The sequence below is a fragment of the Lampris incognitus genome, chromosome 3 (genome assembly GCF_029633865.1).
Source record: "Lampris incognitus isolate fLamInc1 chromosome 3, fLamInc1.hap2, whole genome shotgun sequence".
Lineage (NCBI taxonomy): Eukaryota > Metazoa > Chordata > Actinopteri > Lampriformes > Lampridae > Lampris > Lampris incognitus.
The window spans coordinates 1911890-1936357 of record NC_079213.1 but is presented as its reverse complement, the minus strand read 5'-3'; the positions used below and the strand labels follow the sequence as shown (position 1 = coordinate 1936357).

At 42.1% G+C, this 24468-nt stretch overlaps 1 protein-coding gene across 3 annotated transcripts; it reads left to right on the top strand.

Annotated features, from left to right (window-relative positions):
- Positions 1 to 301: 301 nt before the first annotated feature.
- Positions 302 to 22921, top strand: LOC130109654 (uncharacterized). Of its 3 annotated transcripts, none has more exons than XM_056276652.1 (10): positions 302 to 725; positions 8435 to 8500; positions 12497 to 12619; positions 13018 to 13092; positions 14751 to 14846; positions 16581 to 16669; positions 16893 to 16992; positions 17893 to 18030; positions 18120 to 18203; positions 18363 to 22921. In XM_056276652.1, exons 1-10 carry the CDS (start codon positions 666 to 668, stop codon positions 18483 to 18485), a joined length of 954 nt encoding a protein of 317 aa, XP_056132627.1. In that variant the 5' UTR covers positions 302 to 665; the 3' UTR covers positions 18486 to 22921. The 3 variants fall into 3 exon arrangements, with proteins under 3 accessions (XP_056132627.1, XP_056132629.1, XP_056132628.1); XM_056276653.1 differs by lacking the exon at positions 302 to 725 and adding an exon at positions 731 to 853; XM_056276654.1 differs by lacking the exon at positions 17893 to 18030 and having other exon boundaries at positions 306 to 725.
- The last annotated feature ends 1547 nt before the right edge of the window (positions 22922 to 24468 follow it).

Here is a 24468-nt window from a genome sequence, read left to right as displayed (position 1 = left end):
CAAATGTACAAGTCAACAGTGAACAAAGTCTCGTGGTTAATTTTAGTCTGCGGGTGTTTATCTAAAGTCTCTGTTTGTCAGCATGACGCAGAGCGGCCAGAACACTCCAGCTCTTCATCCCAGCTTCACTGCAGCCCTCATCCTCCTCATCCTCTCTCTTCTCCCTTGTTATCCCTCTCTCTTCACATCAACAAATGGTTCCATTATCTTCACTCTGTCTACAGCTCCTTTCTCCTATCTGTCATGTTCTCCCTCCACTCTCCATCCATCCATCCCTCCTTCCTTTGCTCTCGTCCCCTCCCTTCTTTCCTCAGTCCTAACCCACTTCATTCATTCATCCAGCCCCCTCTCCTGCTTTTCTTTCTGGCACCAGTTTGTCCAGAGGTGTTCTGCTGCGGCCCGTCTTCCTAACTTGGTCATGTTCCCCGTCTGCAGAGCCAAACACGCTGATACCATCTTTAAACAAGCTGCATTACAGCCCGTCTGGCTGCTGCTCACTCCACCGACCAGTCCAGTTGGTGTCTGTCTCCCAGTGAGACCAGCAGTGTGAGACCAGCAGTGTGTGACCAGCAGTGTGTGACCAGCAGTGTGTGACCAGCAGTGTGAGACCAACAGTGTGAGACCAGCAGTGTGAGACCAGCAGTGGATGGTGGGAATTTGAGAAGATGGCGAAGTGCAGAAACTTCATGCAAGGGCTGTCCATCATCATCACCGTGCTGCTGCTGGTAAGATCTGAACCCCGCCAGTAACCTGCAACCTGGACCAACAAAACATGAAGGCGTTTCACCAGGGAAAACCTCTTTCATTTGTGCTGACTTGAAATGTAGGTGTTATCCACTACTTTACATGAACGGTAGGTGTTATCCACTACTTTACATGAACTGTAGGTGTTATCCACCAGTTTACATGAAATGTAGATGTGATTCACTACATGAACTGTAGGTGTTATCCTCTACTTTACATGAACGGTAGGTGTTATCCACTAGTTTACATGAAATGTAGGTGTTAACTACTAGTTTAAATGAAATGTAGGTGTTAACTACTAGTTTACATGAACTGTAGGTGTTATCCACTAGTTTACTTGAAATGTAGGTGTTATCCACTACTTTACATGAACGGTAGGTGTTATCCTCTACTTTACATGAACTGTAGGTGTTATCCACTACTTTACATGCACTGTAGGTGTTATCCACTAGTTTACATGAACTGTAGGTGTTATCCACTAGTTTACATGAACTGTAGGTGTTATCCACTAGTTTACTTGAAATGTAGGTGTTATCCACTACTTTACATGAACGGTAGGTGTTATCCTCTACTTTACATGAACTGTAGGTGTTATCCACTACTTTACATGAACTGTAGGTGTTATCCACTAGTTTACTTGAAATGTAGGTGTTATCCAATAGTTTACATGAACGGTAGGTGTTATCCACTACTTTACATGAACGGTAGGTGTTATCCACTACTTTACATGAACTGTAGGTGTTATCCACTAGTTTACATGAATGGTAGGTGTTATCCACTAGTTTACATGAAATGTAGGTGTTATCCACCAGTTTACATGAAATGTAGGAGTTAACTACTAGTTTACATGAAATGTAGATGTGATTCACTACATGAACTGTAGGTGTTATCCTCTACTTTACATGAACGGTAGGTGTTATCCACTAGTTTACATGAAATGTAGGTGTTAACTACTAGTTTACATGAAATGTAGGTGTTCACTACTAGTTTACATGAAATGTAGATGTGATTCACTAGTTTACATGAACTGTGGGTGTTATCCACTAGTTTACATGAAATGTAGGTGTTATCCAATAGTTTACATGAAATGTAAGTGTTATCCAATAGTTTACATGAACTGTAGGTGTTATCCACTAGTTTACATGAACTGTAGGTGTTATCCACTAGTTTACATGAACTGTAGGTGTTATCCACTAGTTTACATGAAATGTAGGTGTTAACCACTAGTTTACATGAACGGTAGGTGTTATCCACTAGTTTACATGAACTGTAGGTGTTATCCACTACTTTACATGAACTGTAGTTGTTATCCACTAGTTTACATGAAATGTAGGTGTTATCCACTAGTTTACATGAACGGTAGGTGTTATCCACCAGTTTACATGAAATGTAGGTGTTAACTACTAGTTTACATGAAATGTAGATGTGATTCACTACTTTACATGAACTGTAGGTGTTATCCACTACTTTACATGAACGGTAGGTGTTATCCACTAGTTTACATGAAATGAATGTGTTAATTACTAGTTTACATGAAATGTAGATGTGATTCACTAGTTTACATGAACTGTGGGTGTTATCCACTAGTTTACATGAAATGTAGGTGTTATCCACTAGTTTACATGAACTGTAGGTGTTATCCAGTAGTTTACATGAACTGTAGGTGTTAACCAATAGTTTACATGAACTGTAGGTGTTATCCACTAGTTTACATGAACTGTAGGTGTTATCCACTAGTTTACATGAACTGTAGGTGTTATCCAGTAGTTTACATGAAATGTAGGTGTTATCCACTAGTTTACATGAACTGTAGGTGTTAACTACTAGTTTACATGAACTGTAGGTGTTAACTACTAGTTTACATGAACTGTAGGTGTTATCCACTAGTTTACATGAAATGTAGGTGTTATCCACTAGTTTACAGGAACTGTAGGTGTTTTCCACTAGTTTACGTGAAATGTAAGTGTTAACCACTAGTTTACATGAAATGTAGGTGTTATCCGCTAGTTTACATGAAATGTAGGTGTTATCCGCTAGTTTACATGAACTGTAGGTGTTTTCCGCTAGTTTACATGAACTGTAGTTGTTATCCACTAGTTTAAATGAAATGTAGGTGTTATCCACTAGTTTACATGAACTGTAGGTGTTATCCAGTAGTTTACATGAAATTTAGGTGTTATCCACTAGTTTACATGAAATGTAGATGTTAACCACTAGTTTACATGAAATGTAGGTGTTATCCACTAGTTTACATGAAATGTAGATGTTAACCACTAGTTTACATGAAATGTAGGTGTTATCCACTAGTTTACAGGAACTGTAGGTGTTTTCCACTAGTTTACGTGAACTGTAAGTGTTAACCACTAGTTTACATGAAATGTAGGTGTTATCCGCTAGTTTACATGAACTGTAGGTGTTTTCCGCTAGTTTACATGAACTGTAGTTATCCACTAGTTTAAATGAAATGTAGGTGTTATCCACTAGTTTACATGAAATGTAGGTGTTAACTACTAGTTTAAATGAAATGTAGGTGTTAACTACTAGTTTACATGAACTGTAGGTGTTATCCACTAGTTTACTTGAAATGTAGGTGTTATCCACTACTTTACATGAACGGTAGGTGTTATCCTCTACATGAACTGTAGGTGTTATCCACTACTTTACATGCACTGTAGGTGTTATCCACTAGTTTACATGAACTGTAGGTGTTATCCACTAGTTTACATGAACTGTAGGTGTTATCCACTAGTTTACTTGAAATGTAGGTGTTATCCACTACTTTACATGAACGGTAGGTGTTATCCTCTACTTTACATGAACTGTAGGTGTTATCCACTACTTTACATGAACTGTAGGTGTTATCCACTAGTTTACTTGAAATGTAGGTGTTATCCAATAGTTTACATGAACGGTAGGTGTTATCCACTACTTTACATGAACGGTAGGTGTTATCCACTACTTTACATGAACTGTAGGTGTTATCCACTAGTTTACATGAATGGTAGGTGTTATCCACTAGTTTACATGAAATGTAGGTGTTATCCACCAGTTTACATGAAATGTAGGAGTTAACTACTAGTTTACATGAAATGTAGATGTGATTCACTACATGAACTGTAGGTGTTATCCTCTACTTTACATGAACGGTAGGTGTTATCCACTAGTTTACATGAAATGTAGGTGTTAACTACTAGTTTACATGAAATGTAGGTGTTCACTACTAGTTTACATGAAATGTAGATGTGATTCACTAGTTTACATGAACTGTGGGTGTTATCCACTAGTTTACATGAAATGTAGGTGTTATCCAATAGTTTACATGAAATGTAAGTGTTATCCAATAGTTTACATGAACTGTAGGTGTTATCCACTAGTTTACATGAACTGTAGGTGTTATCCACTAGTTTACATGAACTGTAGGTGTTATCCACTAGTTTACATGAAATGTAGGTGTTAACCACTAGTTTACATGAACGGTAGGTGTTATCCACTAGTTTACATGAACTGTAGGTGTTATCCACTACTTTACATGAACTGTAGTTGTTATCCACTAGTTTACATGAAATGTAGGTGTTATCCACTAGTTTACATGAACGGTAGGTGTTATCCACCAGTTTACATGAAATGTAGGTGTTAACTACTAGTTTACATGAAATGTAGATGTGATTCACTACTTTACATGAACTGTAGGTGTTATCCACTACTTTACATGAACGGTAGGTGTTATCCACTAGTTTACATGAAATGAATGTGTTAATTACTAGTTTACATGAAATGTAGATGTGATTCACTAGTTTACATGAACTGTGGGTGTTATCCACTAGTTTACATGAAATGTAGGTGTTATCCACTAGTTTACATGAACTGTAGGTGTTATCCAGTAGTTTACATGAACTGTAGGTGTTAACCAATAGTTTACATGAACTGTAGGTGTTATCCACTAGTTTACATGAACTGTAGGTGTTATCCACTAGTTTACATGAACTGTAGGTGTTATCCAGTAGTTTACATGAAATGTAGGTGTTATCCACTAGTTTACATGAACTGTAGGTGTTAACTACTAGTTTACATGAACTGTAGGTGTTAACTACTAGTTTACATGAACTGTAGGTGTTATCCACTAGTTTACATGAAATGTAGGTGTTATCCACTAGTTTACAGGAACTGTAGGTGTTTTCCACTAGTTTACGTGAAATGTAAGTGTTAACCACTAGTTTACATGAAATGTAGGTGTTATCCGCTAGTTTACATGAAATGTAGGTGTTATCCGCTAGTTTACATGAACTGTAGGTGTTTTCCGCTAGTTTACATGAACTGTAGTTGTTATCCACTAGTTTAAATGAAATGTAGGTGTTATCCACTAGTTTACATGAACTGTAGGTGTTATCCAGTAGTTTACATGAAATTTAGGTGTTATCCACTAGTTTACATGAAATGTAGATGTTAACCACTAGTTTACATGAAATGTAGGTGTTATCCACTAGTTTACATGAAATGTAGATGTTAACCACTAGTTTACATGAAATGTAGGTGTTATCCACTAGTTTACAGGAACTGTAGGTGTTTTCCACTAGTTTACGTGAAATGTAAGTGTTAACCACTAGTTTACATGAAATGTAGGTGTTATCCGCTAGTTTACATGAACTGTAGGTGTTTTCCGCTAGTTTACATGAACTGTAGTTATCCACTAGTTTAAATGAAATGTAGGTGTTATCCACTAGTTTACATGAACTGTAGGTGTTATCCAGTAGTTTACATGAAATTTAGGTGTTATCCACTAGTTTACATGAAATGTAGATGTTAACCACTAGTTTACATGAAATGTAGGTGTTATCCACTAGTTTACAGGAACTGTAGGTGTTTTCCACTAGTTTACGTGAAATGTAAGTGTTAACCGCTAGTTTACATGAAATGTAGGTGTTATCCGCTAGTTTACATGAACTGTAGGTGGTTTCCACTAGTTTACGTGAAATGTAAGTGTTAACCACTAGTTTACATGAACTGTAGGTGTTTTCCACTAGTTTACGTGAAATGTAAGTGTTAACCACTAGTTTACATGAAATGTAGGTGTTATCCGCTAGTTTACATGAACTGTAGGTGTTTTCCGCTAGTTTACATGAACTGTAGTTGTTATCCACTAGTGAAATGTAGGTGTTATCCACTAGTTTACATGAACTGTAGTTGTTATCCACTAGTTTACATGAACTGTAGGTGTTATCCACTAGTGAAATGTAGGTGTTATCCACTAGTTTACATGAACTGTAGTTGTTATCCACTAGTGAAATGTAGGTGTTATCCACTAGTTTACATGAACTGTAGTTGTTATCCACTAGTTTACATGAACTGTAGGTGTTATCCAGTAGTTTACATGAAATGTAGGTGTTATCCACTAGTTTACATGAAATGTAGGTGATATCCACTAGTTTACATGAACTGTAGGTGTTATCCACTAGTTTACATGAACTGTAGGTGTTATCCACTAGTTTACATGAAATGTAGGTGTTATCCAGTAGTTTACATGAACTGTAGGTGTTATCCACTAGTTTACATGAACTGTAGGTGTTATCCACTAGTTTACATGAAATGTAGGTGTTATCCACTAGTTTACATGAACTGTAGGTGTTATCCACTAGTTTACATGAAATGTGGGTGTTAACCTCTAGTTTACACGAAATGTAGGTGTTTTCCACTAGTTTACATGTGGTATTTGTATTATAATTCAATTCATTGTCATTAAAAACAATGTGCAGTCACATGTTAAAAATGAAATGAGGGCTGTGGCTTCACCAAACAGTGCAAGACAGACACACACAAACACACAGCAAACATGGTATAAGATATACACACATGAAGACCAAACACAGTAGAAGATATACACACATGAAGGCCAAACACAGTAGAAGATATACACACATGAAGGCCAAACACAGTAGAAGATATACACACATGAAGGCCAAACACAGTAGAAGATATACACACATGAAGGCCAAACACAGTAGAAGATATACACACATTAAGGCCAAACAGTAGAAGATATACACACATGAAGGCCAAACACAGTAGAAGATATACACACATGAAGACCAAACACAGTAGAAGATATACACACATGAAGGCCAAACACAGTAGAAGATATACACACATGAAGACCAAACACAGTAGAAGATATACACACATGAAGACCAAACACAGTAGAAGATATACACACATGAAGGCCAAACACAGTAGAAGATATACACACATGAAGGCCAAACACAGTAGAAGATATACACACATTAAGGCCAAACAGTAGAAGATATACACACATGAAGGCCAAACACAGTAGAAGATATACACACATGAAGGCCAAACACAGTAGAAGATATACACACACGAAGGCCAAACACAGTAGAAGATATACACACGTGAAGGCCAAACACAGTAGAAGATATACACACATGAAGACCAAACACAGTAGAAGATATACACACATGAAGACCAAACACAGTAGAAGATATACACACACATGAAGGCCAAACACAGTAGAAGATACACACACACATGAAGACCAAACACAGTAGAAGATATACACACATGAAGACCAAACACAGTAGAAGATATACACACATGAAGACCAAACACAGTAGAAGATATACACACATGAAGACCAAAAGCTAAAAATAAGTTAAAAGAGAGCTGGAGTACAAAATAAAATATCTACAGACATTCAGTGGGTATCCAGGTTCAGGTGGGCAACAGCTTGTGGAAAGAAGCTGTTTTTGAGCCTGGTAGTGCGGGCTCTGAGGCTCCTGTAGCGCCTCCCAGAGCACAGGGGGGAGAACAGTCCATAGTTGGGGTGGGTGGGATCTCTGCTGATGCTCAGACCCCTTCGAAGGCAGCGTTTGTGATAAATGTCTTGTATGGCTGGGAGCTGGGTACCGGTGATATGCTGGGCCACCTTGACGACCTGCTGCAGAGCTTTCTGGTCTACTGAGGTACAGTTGCCGTACCACACTGAGATGCAGATGGTCAGGATGCTCTCTATGGTGCAGTGGTAGAAGTTGGTGAGAGTTTTGGGGGGTAGACGGGCGCTCCTCAGCCTCCTCAGGAAATGCAGGCGTTGTTGGGCCTTTTTCACCAGGGCCTGGGTGTTTGATGTTGATAACTCTGCATGTTTGCTGATGTGTGTAGTAGTTAATGTTACTTTGAATAGGATCTTGTGGGAATGAAGACCAGCTACTGCGTTACAGTCACTTAACTGATGTGTGACACGTGTGACTTTCTCTTTAATGACCGTCCTTCCACATCTGCATGCCCTGCGTTCAAAAAAGCCATACAATATTTCTTTCTCCTTCCAACCTGATTAAAAACAATACAAAGCATCACAACACAACAGCACAAAGCACACGTTTAGCAATTGACACGAAAACCTCCTACCATTGTAAACTGTCCTGCCTACATATCTGTGCGTGTGAGAGCAGTTGTGTTGTCTGGTGGGTGCGAATGTGTCATTCGATGTTGGTGTGTGTCCATATGTCCTCAGTGTTAACACACTTCTCTAATGTAAATGTTTTGAAATACATCTGGATGTCTCTGGAACATCTGTCCCTCTGGACAGACCTGGTTTATGTTACGATGACATTTGAGTTGTGTATGTTTTTTAATTCTGATTTGTGTTTAATGAATGTGATTTGTCTTGCGTTTCAACCAGGTGTGCGCTGTGTTCATGACGGTGGTGGGTTTCTCTTCTGGCTACGGCAACAGGTTACCTACTCAGGTGTGTGTGTGTCTGTGTGTGTGTGTGTGTGTGTGTGTGTGTGTGTGTGTGTGTGTGTGTGTGTGTGTGTGTGTGTGTGTGTGTGTGTGTGTGTGTGTGTGTGTGTGTGTGCGCGCGTGATAATTATTTATTTTTTTTAATTAAGAAAGCTTTACCAAAAAAACAAAAATCTCTTGAACTGGAGCAACTAACTGGTCATACTGGACATACTGCACAGCTCCCAGTTACCAGCAGCAGAACAGAGTGAAGCGGTAGAACAGAGTGAAGCGGTAGAACAGTTTGAAGCGGTAGAACAGTTTGAAGCGGTAGAACAGTGAAGCGGTAGAACAGTGTGAAGCGGTAGAACAGTGTGAAGCGGTAGAACAGTGAAGCGGTAGAACAGTGTGAAGCGGCAGAACAGAGTGAAGCGGCAGAACAGAGTGAAGCGGTAGAACAGTTTGAAGCGGTAGAACAGTGAAACGGCAGAACAGAGTGAAGCGGTAGAACAGTTTGAAGCGGTAGAACAGTGAAGCGGCAGAACAGAGTGAAGCGGTAGAACAGTTTGAAGCAGCAGAACAGTTTGAAGCGGTAGAACAGAGTGAAGCGGTAGAACAGTTTGAAGCGGTAGAACAGAGTGAAGCGGTAGAACAGTGTGAAGCGGTAGAACAGAGTGAAGCGGTAGAACAGTTTGAAGCGGTAGAACAGTGTGAAGCGGTAGAACAGTGTGAAGCGGTAGAACAGTGAAGCGGTAGAACAGAGTGAAGCGGCAGAACAGTGAAGCGGCAGAACAGTGTGAAGCGGTAGAACAGAGTGAAGCGGCAGAACAGAGTGAAGCGGTAGAACAGTTTGAAGCGGTAGAACAGTGAAGCGGCAGAACAGAGTGAAGCGGTAGAACAGTTTGAAGCGGTAGAACAGTGAAGCGGCAGAACAGAGTGAAACGGTAGAACAGAGTGAAGCGGTAGAACAGTGTGAAGCGGTAGAACAGAGTGAAGCGGCAGAACAGTGTGAAGCGGCAGAACAGAGTGAAGCGGTAGAACAGTGTGAAGCGGTAGAACAGTGTGAAGCGGTAGAACAGAGTGAAGCGGTAGAACAGAGTGAAGCGGTAGAACAGTTTGAAGCGGTAGAACAGTGAAGCGGCAGAACAGAGTGAAGCGGTAGAACAGTTTGAAGCGGTAGAACAGTGAAGCGGCAGAACAGAGTGAAGCGGTAGAACAGAGTGAAGCGGTAGAACAGAGTGAAGCGGTAGAACAGTGAAGCGGCAGAACAGTGTGAAGCGGTAGAACAGTGTGAAGCGGTAGAACAGAGTGAAGCGGTAGAACAGTGTGAAGCGGTAGAACAGTGTGAAGCGGTAGAACAGAGTGAAGCGGCAGAACAGAGTGAAGCGGCAGAACAGAGTGAAGCGGTAGAACAGAGTGAAGCGGCAGAACAGAGTGAAGCGGCAGAACAGTGTGAAGCGGCAGAACAGTGTGAAGCGGCAGAACAGAGTGAAGCGGTAGAACAGAGTGAAGCGGCAGAACAGTGTGAAGCGGTAGAACAGTGTGAAGCGGTAGAACAGTGTGAAGCGGTAGAACAGAGTGAAGCGGTAGAACAGAGTGAAGCGGTAGAACAGAGTGAAGCGCAGTGTGAAGCGGTAGAACAGAGTGAAGCGGTAGAACAGAGTGAAGCGGCAGAACAGAGTGAAGCGGCAGAACAGAGTGAAGCGGCAGAACAGTGTGAAGCGGTAGAACAGACTGAAGCGGTAGAACAGAGTGAAGCGGCAGAACAGAGTGAAGCGGTAGAACAGTGAAGCGGTAGAACAGAGTGAAGCGGCAGAACAGTGTGAAGCGGTAGAACAGAGTGAAGCGGTAGAACAGAGTGAAGCGGTAGAACAGAGTGAAGCGGTAGAACAGTGTGAAGCGGTAGAACAGTGTGAAGCGGCAGAACAGAGTGAAGCGGCAGAACAGTGTGAAGTGGTAGAACAGAGTGAAGCGGCAGAACAGTGTGAAGCGGCAGAACAGAGTGAAGCGGTAGAACAGTGTGAAGCGGCAGAACAGTGTGAAGCGGTAGAACAGTGTGAAGCGGTAGAACAGAGTGAAGCGGCAGAACAGAGTGAAGCGGTAGAACAGAGTGAAGCGGCAGAACAGTGTGAAGCGGCAGAACAGTGTGAAGCGGTAGAACAGAGTGAAGCGGTAGAACAGAGTGAAGCGGTAGAACAGTGTGAAGCGGTAGAACAGAGTGAAGCGCAGTGTGAAGCGGTAGAACAGAGTGAAGCGGTAGAACAGAGTGAAGCGGCAGAACAGAGTGAAGCGGCAGAACAGAGTGAAGCGGCAGAACAGTGTGAAGCGGCAGAACAGTGTGAAGCGGCAGAACAGAGTGAAGCGGCAGAACAGAGTGAAGCGGTAGAACAGAGTGAAGCGGTAGAACAGTGTGAAGCGGCAGAACAGAATGAAGCGGCAGAACAGAGTGAAGCGGCAGAACAGTGTGAAGCGGCAGAACAGTGTGAAGCGGTAGAACAGTGTGAAGCGGTAGAACAGAGTGAAGCGGTAGAACAGTGTGAAGCGGTAGAACAGAGTGAAGCGCAGTGTGAAGCGGTAGAACAGAGTGAAGCGGTAGAACAGTGTGAAGCGGTAGAACAGAGTGAAGCGCAGTGTGAAGCGGTAGAACAGAGTGAAGCGGTAGAACAGAGTGAAGCGGCAGAACAGAGTGAAGCGGCAGAACAGAGTGAAGCGGCAGAACAGAGTGAAGCGGTAGAACAGAGTGAAGCGGTAGAACAGAGTGAAGCGGTAGAACAGTGTGAAGCGGCAGAACAGAGTGAAGCGGCAGAACAGAGTGAAGCGGCAGAACAGTGTGAAGCGGCAGAACAGTGTGAAGCGGTAGAACAGAGTGAAGCGGTAGAACAGTGTGAAGCGGTAGAACAGAGTGAAGCGCAGTGTGAAGCGGTAGAACAGAGTGAAGCGGTAGAACAGTGTGAAGCGGTAGAACAGAGTGAAGCGCAGTGTGAAGCGGTAGAACAGTGTGAAGCGGTAGAACAGAGTGAAGCGGCAGAACAGAGTGAAGCGGCAGAACAGAGTGAAGCGGCAGAACAGTGTGAAGCGGCAGAACAGAGTGAAGCGGTAGAACAGAGTGAAGCGGTAGAACAGAGTGAAGCGGTAGAACAGTGAAGCGGCAGAACAGTGTGAAGCGGCAGAACAGAGTGAAGCGGCAGAACAGAGTGAAGCGGCAGAACAGAGTGAAGCGGCAGAACAGTGTGAAGCGGCAGAACAGAGTGAAGCGGCAGAACAGTGTGAAGCGGTAGAACAGTGAAGCGGCAGAACAGAGTGAAGCGGTAGAACAGAGTGAAGCGGTAGAACAGAGTGAAGCGGTAGAACAGTGTGAAGCGGCAGAACAGAGTGAAGCAGTAGAACAGAGTGAAGCGGTAGAACAGAGTGAAGCGGTAGAACAGAGTGAAGCGGCAGAACAGTGTGAAGCGGTAGAAGTGTGAAGCGGTAGAAGTGTGAAGCAGTAGAAGTGTGAAGCAGCAGAACATCGTGAAGCAGTAGAAGTGTGAAGCAGTAGAACAGAGTGAAGCGGTAGAACAGTGTGAAGCGGTAGAACAGAGTGAAGCGGTAGAACAGAGTGAAGCGGTAGAACAGAGTGAAGCGGTAGAACAGAGTGAAGCGGTAGAACAGAGTGAAGCAGTAGAACAGAGTGAAGCAGCAGAACAGTGTGAAGCAGTAGAAGTGTGAAGCAGCAGAACAGTGTGAAGCGGTAGAACAGAGTGAAGCGGTAGAACAGAGTGAAGCGGTAGAACAGAGTGAAGCGGCAGAACAGTGTGAAGCAGTAGAACAGAGTGAAGCGGCAGAACAGAGTGAAGCGGCAGAACAGTGTGAAGCAGTAGAACAGTGAAGCAGTAGAAGTGTGAAGCAGCAGAACAGTGTGAAGCACCCTTAGTACAACTTGAGGTTTCCTCGGGAAAACAAAAGAAAAAAAACAACAGCATTGAAAAAGAGGTGTGAGCTCCACCTCTTCAGCACCTCTGTTCATCTGTCCATCTTCCAGCTGGAGCCGTGGAGCAGTGATCATGGCGTGCTGCTGCTGAGGGTGTTCGGCCCCATCACAGTGGTTCTGTCTGTACTGGGCATCTGTGCTGCAACAACAGACATCAAACCCCTCCTGCTCCTGGTGAGACACGCACACACTCCACTATATACGCATAACACAGAAACAAACACATAACACACAGAAGCACACAGAAACACATATGCACACACAACACACATGCACACACACAACACACATGCACACTCATGCACACACAACACAAACACACATGCACACTCATGCACACACACAACACAGAAACACACATGCACACTCATACACTCACACATGCACACACACAACACACATACACATATATGCACACACACAACACACAGAAACACTCATGCACACACACAACACACAGAAACACTCATGCACAAACAAATGCACACAGAAACACACACGCACACACAGAAACTCACACACGTACAGAGAAGCACTTCAGCACACACAGTTGATGGTGTGTGTCTCTGCAGCTTTCTGCTGTGATGTTTGTGGAGTTTGTGGTTCTCATGGTCGTCGCTTCACCGCTGGTTCAACTCCAGACACAGGTAACTAACTCACTACTAATACACTAGTAATTCTCTACTAACTCACTACCAACTCTCTCTCTCTAACTCACTACTAATACACTAGTAATTCTCTACTAACTCACCACCAACTCTCTCTCTACTAACTCACTACCAACTCTCTCTCTAACTCACTACTAATACACTAGTAATTCTCTACTAACTCACTACCAACTCTCTCTCTATTAACTCACTACCTACTCTCTCTCTACTAACTCACTACTAATACACTAGTAATTCTTTACTAACTCACTACCAACTCTCTCTCTACTAACTCACTACCAACTCTCTCTCTCTAACTCACTACTAATACACTAGTAATTCTCTACTAACTCACTACCAACTCTCTCTCTATTAACTCACTACCTACTCTCTCTCTACTAACTCACTACTAATACACTAGTAATTCTTTACTAACTCACTACCAACTCTCTCTCTACTAACTCACTACTAATACACTAGTAATTCTTTATTAACTAACTACCAACTCTCGCTCTACTAACTCACTACCAACTCTCTCTACTAACTCACTACTAATACACTAGTAATTCTCTACTAATTCACTACCAACTCTTGCTCTACTAACTCACTACCAACTCTCTACTAACTCACTACTAATACACTAGTAATTCTCTACTAACTCACTACCAACTCTCTCTCTATTAACTCACTACCAACTCTCTCTCTACTAACTCACTACTAATACACTAGTAATTCTTTACTAACTCACTACCAACTCTCGCTCTACTAACTCACTACAAACTCTCTCTCTACTAACTCACTACTAACTCTCTCTAACTCACTACTAATGCACTAGTAATTCTTTACTAACTCACTACCAACTCTCTCTCTACTAACTCACTACAAACTCTCTACTAACTCACTAGCAACTCTCTCTCTACTAACTCAGTACCAACTCTCTCTACTAACTCACTATCAACTCTCTCTCTACTAACTCACTACTAACTCTCTCTGTGACTCACTACTAATACACTAGTAATTCTTTACTAACTCACTACCAACTCTCTCTCTACTAACTCACTACTAACTCTCTCTGTGTGACTCACTACTAATACACTAGTAATTCTTTACTAACTCACTACCAACTCTCGCTCTACTAACTCACTACAAACTCTCTCTAACTCACTACTAATGCACTAGTAATTCTTTACTAACACTACCAACTCTCTCTCTACTAACTCACTACTAACTCTCTCTAACTCACTACTAATACTAGTGATTCTCTACTAACTCACTACTAACTCTCTAACTCACTACTAACTCTCTAACTCACTGCTAATGCATTAGTAACTCTCTACTAGCTCTCTCTCTAACTCACTGTTAATGCACTAGTAACTCTCTACTAACACTCTCTCTAACTCCCTGCTACTAATGCATTAGTAACGGTCTCTAACTCACTACTCTCTCTAACTCACTAACTCGTTCTCTACTAATTCACTACTACTTTCCCCTCATTCTTCTGTTTTCTTAGACTATGACTAAACACTTCTCTCTCTCTCCCTCATTCTTCTGTCCTGACTTCTTAAAGACTGTGACTAAATACTTATCTCTCTCCCCCTCTCCCTCATTCTTCTGTCGTCTTAAAGACTATGACTAAATTCTTGGTTTCTCCTCTGCAGATGGATGGTGTGAATGATGAACTGTTTGTGAATGTGACTCCTCTCTACAGAGAAAGCACTCAGTTTCAGACCAACCTCAACGATCTTCAGGCCAAGGTAATTCACCTGCTGGACTGATTCCCATCGAACCATACCATTAAGATCTGACGTGACAGGTCTTGGACCAGGGATGGAAATTAGCACCCGCTACACGCCAAATGCGGGTGGATTTGCGTATTGGCGGGTGAATTTGCTCAACCTACCAGCCACGGTGGCGGGTAAAGAAAAGTAGCAATTTGTGACGTACTGAATCGTGAATCTGCCTTATTTTCCCCCCTATGACCCGCCCTACTCTGCCTCTGATTGGCTAGTACTTGTTGCCATCGTTGGTTAGCCAATCAGAGGCAGAGTATAGGGACGCTTGTCTTGCGAGTCTGCTAATTCACACAGACACTTTCGAGGACGAGGAGAGAGCCAGAAAACACAATGTGGCGTCACATCGCAGGGGTTAAGAGGTCTGCAGAGAAAACAACCCAGCAGGAGACACGGGTTAAAGAGGCGAAGACGAAACGAAAACGTTTTTTTAATGAGAAGTGGAGAATAACTGACAACAGAGACAGAGAGTCCCGTGATTGGTTAGTTTACGAGGAGACAAGCCAGACAATGTTCTGTTGGGTATGTCGTCAGCACGCTTCGGATGCCAACAAGAAAGCTAACAGTTTCATTATTGGGACTAAAAACCTAAAATTGGAAGCCATAAAAGACCATGAATCATCCAAATGCCACATCCATGTAATAAAGATAGTACAGGGAAATCGACCCCGCAGGATACCGCTGCCATGAACGCGTCCCAGTTGGAGAAGATGAGCCTACTGTGTAGAAATGCCCACGCCATCGCCAGAAAACGAAGGCCATTTACAGATTACGTGTGGCAGTGCAAGTAAATCGTAATTTTTTAAAAATCTATTCACTAACGTTAGATGAAGTGTTGAATTAAGGTCAGAATATAGCTGTCATGTAATGTCATTAGCTAGCTAACGTTACCTGTAGTTAGCAAGTAAATCGTCATTTACTAACGTTAGATTAAGTGTTGAATTAAGACCCATACTGACACAATCCCTTCTACTTGTTACAGTCTTGGTTTATGTAATAGTAAAGGGAAGTTTGCCGGCACTGATACACCGGTTATTTTTTGACAAATATGTTAAATGTTTTAAAGGTGGTGTACACAATTTTGAAAACCATAGAAGAGTAAACTAGATTTTGAAAATTGTATTTTAAGAGTTTAAATATTTAAAATAGCCTATTGCTTGAATATAGTAGATCTTGTTTTATTATTTTTCACATGCAGTTACACACTGCCGGTTAAAACAAGAAAGTGGCTCCTGGATGTGGAAGACATGTCTTCCACATCCAGGAGCTCTCCACCGCCAGCCGGGACGAGCGGGGACTAGCCTGCTGTTGCTCCAAACCCAAGCAGTTGTCAGGCCGAGGGGCGCACAATGCGTGCTGTCGCCCCAGTGCCAGTCTCTGAAAAGGGCTGTTGGTCTAAAGTTTCGTCAGAGGACAGGGAAAAGGCTCTTAACAGGAAAAGCTCTTTCAGTGTAAAAAAGGAGGAAGGAATAGCGGTGGTTTCACCAGCCTTAGCATATTGGCCACTGAGTGGGTGGAGCCCAGCAAGTGGGAACACTGTTGGAATTTTCAGTGCAAGTGCACACTGCAAACAGAGACATACGGTGGAGTCAGACAGCAGAGCCTACATGAAATAGAAACACAAAACCAGACAGCTCATCAAACACAACATACATGACCTGCAGCCTCCACGTGTGTGTCTATCCATCTGTGTGTCAGGAAGCCTGCTGTGGTCTCAGGAGTTATTCTGACTGGAAGGAACAATTTCTTGCTTCTTGTATCTGCAGCCCACTCAACCAACTACCACAGTAAGATACTAGTGTCCGTATGTAGAGTGATATGTACAGTCTACTTTCTATTTTCTATCTGACATTATACCCTACAGTATACACTATGTACTGTGGTACTGTTACTGTTGTCTGTGTATCGTCAGTATGTACTGTGGTAGTGTGTTAGAACTGTTGTACCATCTATATATGTGGTGTTGTGAGAGTTGGGTTCTGATTTTGAGTTTGTGCTAAACCATCTCAGTTCAGAGGTGGCGAACTCTACCATAGATGGTTCCTGTGTTTTGGCATTAACCTCATTAAAGGAGGAGAACTCGTCAAACGAGACATGGGTTCATGCCAAGGTAAGAGGAAATAAACCTCCATCATCATCATCTCTTGTTTCTTTTGCTCCACGCACGTTATTATTTACTGATTTGTTTTAAACAAAACTGAGGTTTTTAAACTGCGCAAACTGTTTTTCTCCACAAGATGGCGATGTTGTTTAAACCATTGCTTCTGCAGACTTTCTATAGGAGGGTTTCCGTGCAACGTCATCACAGAGATGCGTGCGCAACTGGAGGGCAGAAAGCAGCTACAGCGCAGAGATTTTAACCGAGAGAGTTCAGATACAGCAGTAATAAACTGCACCAACTGCCAAAAGGACGGGTGGAACATGTTCCACATTCCAAAGGGGTCGCATGCAAAGGCATGCGACCCCTTTGGAATGCGGAACATGTTCATTGCTGAACCGCTTTGGCAGCGCTCAAAAGATTTGCCGCCTGGCTGCGCACGCACCCAGTAATGTTTGCAGACAGGAAACCCGCCTATAGGAGCTGTGTGTAATTCCTTCTGAATGCTGCCCTCTGGTGTTCAGGAATTTGGATAACAACAAATCAAAATAGACCCGGACATTAGTACATTGGGAGTTCTGGGGTTATGAACACCAAAACAGTTATTATCACAAATAACTGTACTGTAAAACATATCTGTTGTATTGGTAAGCAAACATTATTATTATTATCATCATAATTACCATTATTATATTATAATTATCATCAAGACCACTCGGAGATCACAAACCCTGCCAATACCCAAGAGCTCCCACCAATAACTTTCACAGGCAAACTTCTCAGGTTCTCATTGCTAGAAAGTTCATTTTCTGGAGAAAACATGTATTTAATTGTTAGACACAACAACTTCACTTCTTCTTCACACTCAACACTACCTGCCTTCTTCTTCCTCACCTGGCCGCTATGATGAAGATGAAAACACTATGCACCCTGTCATTTTTCCTGGCAAAGTCCTACCAGACACCAACCATCCACATCACACACTGCTGCAGCCTGGGGGACCTGGAGACTGGTGGATTAGTTGTTATCTTAAACACAGCAGATAAAAAGGTTGCTCACTTGTAAATCTTCAGGATGTTCGCTTTCTCTTATGGAACATTTACCTGTCGGAATGTTGACCTTTGACCTGTGTTTGGCAGCCCTGTGGTCCAATACTGAAGAGTAATCTGAGCCTCCTCTTCAAACTCTGTATAGGGGTCATATCAGCCGTCGCCACAGTGATGGTACCTCATCTCACACATGCAGTAATACACACACACTCTTTCCATCTACCTCACACACAGAAAAACCTAACTTGCTGATTTACTTCTGAACTGCCTACTGACAGATCTCTCTCCTGCTGTGTGTGTGTGTGTGTGTCTGTGTGTGTGTGTGTTTTGCAGATTTCAGCCATAGTGCTCTCCTTGGTATTTGGCCTGGAGGAGTACTGGAGAGCGCCCCCTGTTGAGACCACAGTGGATGACTACAACCGAGTGAAATACCAACCCAAACCGTTGCTTACCTGACCCATGACCTTTGACCCTTAAACCCCTGAGAGACTGCCAGACATGAACGAGAACCCACTTATTTACAAAGGATGGAGGATGTGGTATATTGTCATCTATTGTTGTATACTGTACTGATTGTAAAGCCCTTCCGGACTACCTTGTGATTTTGGGCAATAAAATAAATGACTTGGAAGTCCAACAATGACAGAGACCCTGTCGACACAGAGATGGCCAACACCAGAGCCCCACCTGAAACCTCCCAGCTACAGAGATGGATGGGTAGATATAGACAGACGGACAGATGAGTGTGGCCCACACAGGGTTTGTGCAGACTTCGACAGGGATGTGCTAAAAAACTGAAATTTAAATATTGCTTATTCTCCAGAGAACCTGTTGATTAAAATGTCTGCTGTCCGATTCTGTTCAAAGTGTCAGTAACACCCTTCTCTGTTTTCGCATTTTAACTTTAATCCTCAGCTCGCTCCTTCTGTTCATATCAGAACACTGAGGGAAGTCTCACTATCGCCTCCCAGCTGCTGAATTCAGAAGTTCATTGCTCAAGTATAGAAAGATGAATTTGTGCAGAGGATTTGTTTCGTCTCTTCTGCACTCATAGCATCAAACAATGTGAGTAATGGTCTCCATATTAGAGGAAATTTCCGGGTTTTTTTTAGTAACATGGTGAATATTACTGTGAAACCTATTCTTTAAACACCAGAACCGTTTCCCTTCAGACACGTAAACACTGGCAAAATCCCAGTAAAATGCTAGAAGGCTTGGCATGGCAGTAGCTTCTCTGCTAACAACAGCATGTAGCCGGGAAGCTAAGCTAGCTTTAGCTTACCGAGGCACGTGACGTGCAACTAATAATTACGGTGAACAGCACTTGTGTCGTTCTCGGGGCTTCTGCAGGGAAACCATGTGACTATTGTCTGATATCTGCAGCATTGCTGCACCACCCACTCTGACTTAGTTTCTGCTGTTGCTCAACTTTTTCTCAAGTTCAAGGTTGTAAACGAGACAACTAGTTGTAGCTCAACATGGCGACTCATCGCGAAGGAATTCTTCTGCATCACGAGAATCAGTTATAACTTCCCCGTAAACTTCCGGTTGATTTACTACAGGGTGAGAGGGGGTGAAACAGAAATAAAAGCATTAACTTAGAATTTAAGTTAATATTTCAATTGTGTATAACTTTATTCATTTCTATTTTATCCCATTTGTTCAGCTGGGTTACTCGTGATTTACTGGAGCGTAGGTTGTAAAACTGCAAACACAAACACGGCAATACATGACACATTACAGTTAAAATGAAATATGTGCAACGATATTACAACAACTTTCTTCTCCACAGCTTTCCAAATTCCAGATAAATAAGAGTTAGGCATCATAACTTATACAGACCAACAAACGTGTTAACTTAGAAAGCAACCTATGCTAGCGATTAGCTTAGTTGATTAGTTAGCTCGACTCATAAAACTAATGACAACGAATCAGACAGGTAGGATGGAGCAAGCCCATGTAGGATTATATAAGTCAGCAGAAGCACCTTGTATTCTGATCTAACATGGATAGGAAGCCAATGAAGGGAGGCAAGAATTGGTGTAATATGGTCAAGTTTCCTAGTTTTAGTTAGGATTCTAGCTGCAGCATTCTGAACCATCTGAAGACTTTTAGTACTAGAATGTGGCAGACCTGAGAACAGAACATTACAGTAATCAACTCTGGATGAAACAAATGCATGTATTAGAATCTCTGCGTCAGCCATGGAGAGAAAAGACCGAATTTTAGCCATGTTACGTAAATGAAAAAAGGCAGTCTTAGTGATTTCTTTAATGTGCTTATCAAAGGAAAGGATGGGATCAAAAGTAACACCAAGATTTTTGGCTGCCACACTTTGTGAAACCACAGAGTTGTCGATTATTATCGTTACTTGATCAAATTGGTGTCTGTGTCTAGCAGGGCCAATGACCAGCATCTCGGTTTTATCTGAATTTAAAAGCAGAAAGTTAAGTGACATCCAGTTTTTCACAGTAGCCAAGCAGGCCTCTAAGTTAGTGATTTGAGTATGATCATCAGCCCTTATAGGCACATACAGCTGAGTATCATCAGCATAGCAATGGAAATTTATTCCGTAACTGCGTATAATTTGGCCAAGAGGTGTAATGTAAAGAGAGAAAAGTAGAGGGCCAAGAACTGAGCCCTGAGGCAAACCATATTTAATGTCAGAGAATTTTGATATATTATTATAGCAGACACAATGTGTTCTTCCAGATAAGTAGGACTTAAGCCAAGAGAGAGCTAAGCCAGAGACACCAAAATTACAATTTAATCTATCCAAAAGTATACAGTGATCAATAGTGTCAAAGGCTGCACTGAGGTCCAGTAGTAGAAGCACAGAAGTGGAATCAGAGTCGATCGCCAGTAGAAGATCATTCACCACTCTGGTCAGAGCAGTTTCAGTGGAGTGACAGGGCCTGAAAGCCGACTGAAAAGGTTCATATAGATCGTTTTCTTTTATATGGGTCAAAAATTGTTGATACACAACTCTCTCATTAGTCCAAGGCAGAAACAATTTCGATACAATTTAAATACAATATTCACAATATGTATATCCCTAGAATATACAATCCCTGGTAACTGGTATATAAGGAAAAAAAATAAAGATATGGGGAAGGAAAAATAAATGAATATGTTTAAACACTTCTATTTGTGAAACTTTATATAGGCCTACTGTGGTCTGTGGTGACTAAATATCTTAGGTCATCAGGCAAAGTTTTTAGTTTGCTTAGATATGTCAAAATCGGACCACAGGTGGAGAAAAATGTATCACTGGACCCCCTAAGAGTGTACTTAATCTTCTCTAACTGTATGAAATGCATCAGACCACTCAACCACATAGACACTTTAGGTGGGTGTTTTGATTTCCAATGTAGTAAAATTCTTCTGTGAGCAAGCAGTGTTGTGAAAGCAATGATGGTTTTATGGCTTTTCCTCATTATAGAGTGTTCCCCACCTGTGATTCCAAATATAGCTGCTGCTGCATTGGGTTGGAAATCAATATCAAGTGCTTCCGACAGTGATTTAAAAACCATAGACCAGTAAGTTGTCAGAGCCGGGCATGACCAAAACATATGGGTTGAGTTGGCAGGGGTGGTATGGCACCTATTTACAATTTACGTCTGAATTAGGGTAAATCTTAGCTAGTCTTGCTTTAGAAAAATGAGCAGGACGTAGGACTTTATTATATACTTAGTCTTGCACAGGAAGTACTATCATTCACTTTTTGTAAAGCACAGTTCCAGTTGTCCTCATCCATGTCCTCTCCTAGCTCAGCTGCCCAGTCTGCCCTAATCTTAGCAAGAGTTATGTTTTTAAGAGAAGCTATACAATCATGTATCCTTGAAATTAGTCCTTTAGAATTAAAAGGGATCTCTAGCATACCATCTAAATCTGAGACTGAAGATACGTTTGGAAAGTTGGGGTCATGGCTCTGAAGGAAGTGGCGGACTTGAAAATATCGAAATAAGCTAGACCGAGAGAGCCCAAATTTGTGTGATAAGTCATCAAAGCTTGCAAATACACCGTTTATTTATTCTTTAAATTTAGAAATACCTTGTCTTTGCCAAAAAGAGAACGCAGAGTCTAATCTAGCTGGGGGAAAAAGGTGATTATTGCATATAGGACTCATGCTAACACAATGTTTGAACCCAAAGTTCCATCTAAATTGAAACCATATCTTGAGGGTATTGACGACGACTGGGCTTTTAGTAAAGTGTGTAATAGAAAGAGGAGAGCTGGAAGTGACCAGGGCTGTGAGAGATGATGAAACACAAGATGTAGCCTCAAAGTCACAGCAGTCTGTATCTGGCGCGTGAAGCCGATACATAATTTTTTGAACATTTGCAGCCCAATAGTAATAGCAAAGATTTGGAAGAGCTAAGCCACCCTGTAATTTAGGCCTTTGTAGTAATTCTATACGTACTCTAGGGATCTTATCGCTCCATATGAATAAAATGAAAGCCTTATCAATCGATTTAAAAAAGGATTTAGGAAGATAAAGTGGGATACATTGAAACAAATAAAGGAATTTGGGAAGTACATTCATTTTAATACAATTCACTTTTCCTGCCAAGGACAAGTGAAGTAACTTCCACCTTTTCAGGTCTAGTCTGACTTTCTCAAATAAAGGAGAAAAGTTTTCCTGATTAAGACTTTGCATGTCTCTCGTGATATTAATGCCCAAATACTAGTTAAAGCCATTTCTAGACATTTGGAACGGTAAGGCATTACCTTGTATTTGAAGAGCCAAGTCATTAACAGGGTAACATTCATTTTTGCCAAAGTTTACTTTGTACCCAGAGAATGTACCGAAGCTCTCCAAAGCATGGATAATGTGAGGTGTGCTTAGAACTGGATCTGAAACATATAATAATAAATCATCAGTGTATAAAGACAAACTATGCTCTATTCCTCTATGAATTCTTTTTATAGATGGTAATGATTTAAGTGTAATGGATAAGGGCTCTATAGCTAAAGCAAATGATAGTGGACTGAGTGGGCAACCCTGACGGGTCGCTCTTGACAGCTGGAAGTATTGTGATTGTTTACCATTTGTAACAACCGAGGCTTTAGGTGAAGTATACAAAAGCTTAATCCATGAAATAATAATAATTAGGACCATACCCAAATTTTTTAAACAAGTGAACAAAAATTCCCATTTGACCCTTTCAAAAGCTTTCTCTGCATCCAGTGAGATGACTACCTCTGGTACCTCACTGGACGCAGGAGAGAGAGAACAGGCTGATTGATGCAAACACTAACGTCTCCTGTCTCTCTACTGTTATCTGTTTAAAACAAGAGATGATATTCGGTCTCTACGGGAACCAGCCGGTACCTGTAACACACACACACACACACACACACACACACACACATACACACACACACACACACACAGGTGTAATTGGAACAGACCTGTCTGTGTTATTGGAAAATGAAATCGATCAGATATTTAATCAGGTACCAAGTGATTAAAGTTATAGTAGAAGTCACGTTTAATCACGTAGCTGTTTGATGATTCTTACAATAGGAATACGTTCTGGGCCGGTTCTGCGGGGGGAGCAACCGCACCGGGCCCAGGTCTGGAGGGGGGCCCAGCAAAAAAACAACCTTTCTGTGCTGATTCTGCTGTAAGTGCAGTGATTGTTAGTTGTGTGTCTCATTAAACTGAAATGGGTCAAGACATATTTGAGATCAACGATGTCCCAAGAAAGACTGTCTGCGTTGTCCATCGAGAGCCATGTGGCAAGACGGGTGGATTACAATGACATTACATTACATTACAGTCATTTAGCCGACGCTTTTATCCAAAGCGATTTATAATAAGAGCATCATTTAACGTAGGAAATCAGGAGAACTACTAGTCATCAGAGGTCATAAGTGCATCTAAACAAGCATCTAAGAACAAAACCTGTGCTAAACTGAAAGCACAAGAAAGAGATTTTTTTTTAAACGGGTGAATACAATAAGTGCTAAGAGCAAGTAACAGGGTAGTAGTTCTTGAAGAGGTGAGTTTTCAACCTGCGCTGAAAGATGGGCAGCGACTCTGCTGTCCTGACATCAGTGGGGAGTTAATTCCACCACTGTGGGGCCAGGACAGAAAAGACCTGTGACCGGGTCGATCAGCAGCAGGGGCCTCTGAGCGACGGGGCAACCAGGCGTTCCGAGGCAGCAGAACGAAGTGGTCGGGTGGGGGTGTAGGGCTTGACCATGGCCTGGAGATAGGAAGGAGCTGTTCCTTTCACTGCCCTGTAGGCCAGCACCAGAGTCTTAAACTGGATGCGAGCAGCTCCTGGGAGCCAGTGTAGGGACATGAGAAGGGGAGTTGTGTGGGAGAACTTAGGGAGGTTGAACACCAGACGAGCTGCAGCTTTCTGAACAAGCTCCAGAGGTCTGATGGCCGACGCCGGGCGCCACCAAGGAGGGAGTTGCCGTAGTC